Source organism: Mauremys reevesii, linkage group 1, assembly GCF_016161935.1.
Source record: "Mauremys reevesii isolate NIE-2019 linkage group 1, ASM1616193v1, whole genome shotgun sequence".
In the NCBI taxonomy this organism is placed as follows: domain Eukaryota; kingdom Metazoa; phylum Chordata; order Testudines; family Geoemydidae; genus Mauremys; species Mauremys reevesii.
Genome location: NC_052623.1, coordinates 3550096 through 3554920, shown reverse-complemented (window position 1 = coordinate 3554920; position 4825 = coordinate 3550096). Strand labels below are relative to the sequence as shown.

General features: G+C 42.7%; 1 protein-coding gene across 1 annotated transcript; it reads left to right on the top strand.

Annotated features, from left to right (window-relative positions):
* The first annotated feature begins 2442 nt into the window (after positions 1-2442).
* LOC120397563 (olfactory receptor 52M1-like) lies at positions 2443-3390 on the top strand. The gene has a single exon (XM_039523590.1). The coding sequence runs from the start codon at positions 2443-2445 to the stop codon at positions 3388-3390; it is 948 nt and encodes a 315-aa protein (XP_039379524.1).
* The last annotated feature ends 1435 nt before the right edge of the window (positions 3391-4825 follow it).

The following is a 4825-nucleotide window of genomic DNA, read 5'->3' as shown; positions in this document are numbered from 1 at the left end:
ATCTGTACGGCTCCCTTGATAAGCCAAACTTGCACTCTCATTAAGGGATAAATTCAGATTTGTTTGACAAGACCAATTATCCATACATCATGTTGTTGACGGGCATTAATTATATTCCAAACTTGTTTTGAACTAATCGAATATCAGCTTCTTCATTATTTCCTTACTACGTCAAAGCTTTTTTTTTCTCAACATTACCTTAATTTTTTATAATTTATTTTAACAGACTCCTGTCCTGCATTTCTTTCTTTCTTTCTTTCTTTCTTTCTTTCTTTCTTTCTTTCTTTCTTTCTTTCTTTCTGCTGCCTGAATGTGGATTTGTGGCTCACAATGAGATGTGTGATTGATTGGTCAGTTCATAACTCTGTTGTTTGATAGTTGATGCTAATGGACTGGAAAGTATTTCATGTCCTAATGTGAGCTTCTTTCCAAATGCAGAAGAAAACAATTTCTTCAACACATTTACCTTTTCTCCAACATAAACAAGTTTCCCTTCTCCCTTTAGGAATCATCCTAAACATTTTCAAGGGTTTTTTTGTACATCATATACTTAATAACCTCCTTTTTCTGTTCCTTAGCTCCACCAATCATCGATATTTCAATGATATTTTAACATCCCTCATTAATTTTCATAACTTCCATTTCTGTTATTTACTATCTATTTTCCCTTTTCCCCTTTTGTTATATATTATTCTGCATGCCTAATTGCTGCCTTCTATCGAATAAACTCTTCTTAAAGAACTCTCAATTTTCATTCACATTTTCCTGTCTAAATTTTTCCTCCCAATCAATTCTGCAGATAATTTGCTTCAGTTTTCTGGAATTAGCCCCTTTGAAGCACAAAGTGTTTATAGATATTACCAGTAGGGAACATTCTCTCTTTGTCCATTTCACTGTAATCATTTCAATTCTTTATTATCCTCTCGTCTATCATATCTCCCTTCTTTGACTGTTCCCTAAACAGTTCTTGACTTCAGTTATGCCATTCTGATAGCCTGTCTCAGAAACCCCTTTTATATCAGCTGTATCCTTTGTGGACACTGGGTGACCAAACTTGACGTGTGTGCAGAGTAGGTTATTCTCCATCCCATTCCTTATGTATCCCAAGATTGTCTTTGTTTTGGCCACTGTTGCAAAGGAGCATGTGTTTCCATGGAACTGCTCTAAATGACACTGTGATCTTTCCCTTAGGTCTGTTCACGTTGGGATGTTTCCCCTGGCACATGTCTTGCCAAAGGTTTGCATTTTGACTACACTCTGATTCTGAGCTACTGGGTGAATGTGAAATTCCTTACAGCGTGCACTTTCTAGCCTGGCTTTCCTTGCAGTAAGGAACAATAATGCTGTCATAAACAGTCAGTCCAGGTTAATTCCTCTTTTACCTGCAAAGGGTTAAGAAGTTCACCTAGCCTAGCTGACACCTGACCAGAGGAGCCAATGGGGGGACAAGATGTTTTCAAAGAGGGAGGAGGGAAATCAGTCTTCGTCTGTTCAGAAAAGTTTGTGCCGGAGTAAAGGAACCAGGAATCAACCATCTAACATTACTTAAAACTCTTACGTGTTTAAAAAAGGAATGTATTAAATTATGTTTATTTTCTTTTGTAACTTCATTTTGCATAGAGGGGGAATCAAATTGGGTTTCTTTGTGTAACTAAGGTTTTTGCCCAGAGGGACATCTTCTGTGTTTTGAATCTGTTGTCCATGAGAGTAGCTTGCATGCTAATCTCACAGAGGTATTCCTTTCACCCTTTTTCTTTAACTGAAAGTCTTCTTTTAAGAATCTGATTGATTTTTCCTTGTTTTAACATCCAAGGGTTTTTTGGATCTGGGCTCACCAGGAATTGGTGGCAGATGAATCAGTCTCAGTCCTGCCACGAAAGGGGGGATAAAGACTGGGGAAATATTTGGGGGGAAGACAGAGTTTCCAAACAACTCTCCCATAAATGTTTGTTTAAACTATTTGGTGGTGGCAGTTACTAGATCTAAGCTGATAAATAAGCTTAGGGGTTATCTCATGCAGGTCCCCACATCCATATCGTAAAGTTCAGAGTGGGGGTGACATCTTGACAAATGCATAACCAGTATCCGCACTCATTTTTTTCCTGCTGGTACCTATTAATGTTTCCCACATCACAACACATTATTGACACATGGAGCAGCATAAAGGATGGAATTGGAATTAGTAGGGTCATTTGTTCAAAATTCATTTATCTGAATAAGGAAAATGTCATTTTTCTGTGTGTGAAGAATGACCAATCTGCTTTACCCACGAGAACAGTCTTCATTAGTACATGCAGTGTCTCATATTAATATTGTCTTTGCAGGCATTTCTACTGTGACCATCACCCTAGAACCTGGGTTCATACAGGAAGTCAGGAGAACATACGGTACATGCAGGAGACACCGTTCTGCCTCAGAGTTTGAAACTTTCTACTCTACTCAATGTCAGATTCCATCAAAACTGACTTCACCAACCCCTCCACCTTCATCCTGCTGGGTGTTCCTGGCCTGGAGGCTGCCCACATCTGGATCTCCATTCCCTTCTGCACCATGTACCCCATAGCCATCTTGGGGAACTTCACCATCCTGTTCATTGTGAAGATAGAGCCGAGCCTCCATGGGCCCATGTACTATTTCCTCTGCATGCTGGCCATCACCGACCTGGTCCTGTCTACGTCCATCCTGCCCAAAATGCTGAGCATCTTCTGGTTCAATTCCAGGGAGATCAGATTCAGTGCCTGCCTCACCCAGATGTATGTCTTTCACTCCTTCTCTTTGATAGAGATAGGGATATTTGCGGCCATGGCTTTCGATCGCTATGTGGCCATTTGTGATCCCCTGAGACATACAACCACACTGAAAAACCCTGTGGTGGCTAAGATCAGCCTGGCCGTTGTGCTGCGTGGCAGCATGCTCATACTACCCTACCCCTTGCTGTTGAGGCAGTGGCCATATTGCAGGAACAACATCATCCCTCAGCCCTATTGTGCCCACGTAGCCGTGGTGAAGTTGGCATGTGCTGACATCCGTGTCAATAGTTACTATGGCCTCTTTGTGCTATTCTGTGTGATGGGTCTGGATGTCATTTTTATTATTGTGTCCTATACCCAAATCCTCAGGGCCATCTTCTGCCTCCCCACAAAGGATGCTCGTCTCAAGACTTTTGGGACCTGCATCTCCCACCTATGTTCCATCTTAGTCTTTTACATCCCAGGTCTCTTCTTCTCTCTCTATTACCGGTTTCAACAGAATGTGCCCCTGCATTTCCATGTTCTCATTGCCACTGTGTACCCCTTGCTGCCCCCCATGCTAAACCCCATCATCTATGGGGTGAGGACTAAGCAGATCCAGGACAGGCTGCTCCAGCTCTTTACTCATAAAGGGACCTAAAGTTTTATCCTGATCCTCTGACTCTCTGACCGACTCTGTGAAGAGCTATCTGGTGACATGGTGCTGTGCCCTCTTCCCTGAATCACTTACTAGGCAGTCAGAGAGACATTAAACCCTTTCCTGATCATACTGTGCATTGTCAGCTTTGGAATCGGTCTGGGTACAACTCATTAACACATAGGATTTCAATCTTTAATTTTTGGTAACTGAACCCCTGAGGCTCCTGCAGCCTCTCTACTATTCCCTCAAGAGACTGCCTCTTGCCCCACCTATTCCCCCCAAATTCTGCTCACTTAAGAACATAAGAACATAAGAACGGCCATACTGGGTCAGACCTCCAGGAAATTATCCAGTTCTTTTTTAAATCCTGTTGTAGTCCCAGCCTTCACAACCTCCTCAGGCAAGGAGTTCCACGGGTTGACTGCACACTGTGTGAAGATTAACTTCCTTTTATTTGTTTTAAACCTGCTGCCCATTAGTTTCATTTGGTGACCCTTAGTTCTTGTATTATGGGAATAAGTAAATAACTTTTCCTTATTCAGTTTCTCCACACCACTCATGATTTTATATACCTCTTATCTGTAATCCTCTGAACATTTTCTAATTCCATGATATTTTTTTTTGAGATGAGAAAACCACAGTGTTCACAATGTGAGCGTACTATGGATTTATATAAGGGCAATAAGATGTTCTCTGTCTTATTCTCTATCCCGTTTTTAATGATTCCTAACATCCTGTTTGCTTTTTTGACTGCTGCTGCACACTGCGTGGACGTGTTCATAGAACTATCCACGATGACTCCAAGATCTCTTTCCTGATTAGTTGTAGCTAAATTAGCCCCCATCATATTGTATGTATAGTTGGGGTTATTTTTTCCTCCCCTCTCTCCCCAGCTGGGCTCACTCTGCAGTGGGGCTGGGAAGGAGCTTGCAGTGAGTGCAGTGAGGACCGAGCTCTGGGGCCCACAGGCCACGCAGCAGCAGAGAGGGAAGCCAGGGAGCCCCACACAAATAGCTGAGGCTTGGGAGCAGAGCTGTGAGGCAGGCAGGTAAGTCTGTGCACCGTACAGCTTGTGAGCCCTGACCCTCACCTACCAATTCCTGAGGGCAGAGTGGGTGAGATTCTATAGCCTGCGTTGTGCAGGAGGTCAGACTAGATGATCATAACGGTCCCTTCTGACCTTAAAGTCTATGATTCTATGTGTTACTGAAAGATGCTGTGAAGTTGAAAACATGCACAGCTAGCTTTTGGGGCTCAACAATGAAGAGGCTACACAGTGATAGTGGCCCTTCAGAAAAGACAATGGACTCAGTGTTTCATCCAGAATTTGAGTTATGGCTGCTACGGCTCAGCAGGGCATGCACGGTCATGTGACCAGACCACAGGAAATGAACTCCATTTTGGTATCTGTATTTTTCCACAAACTGGGCTGGGA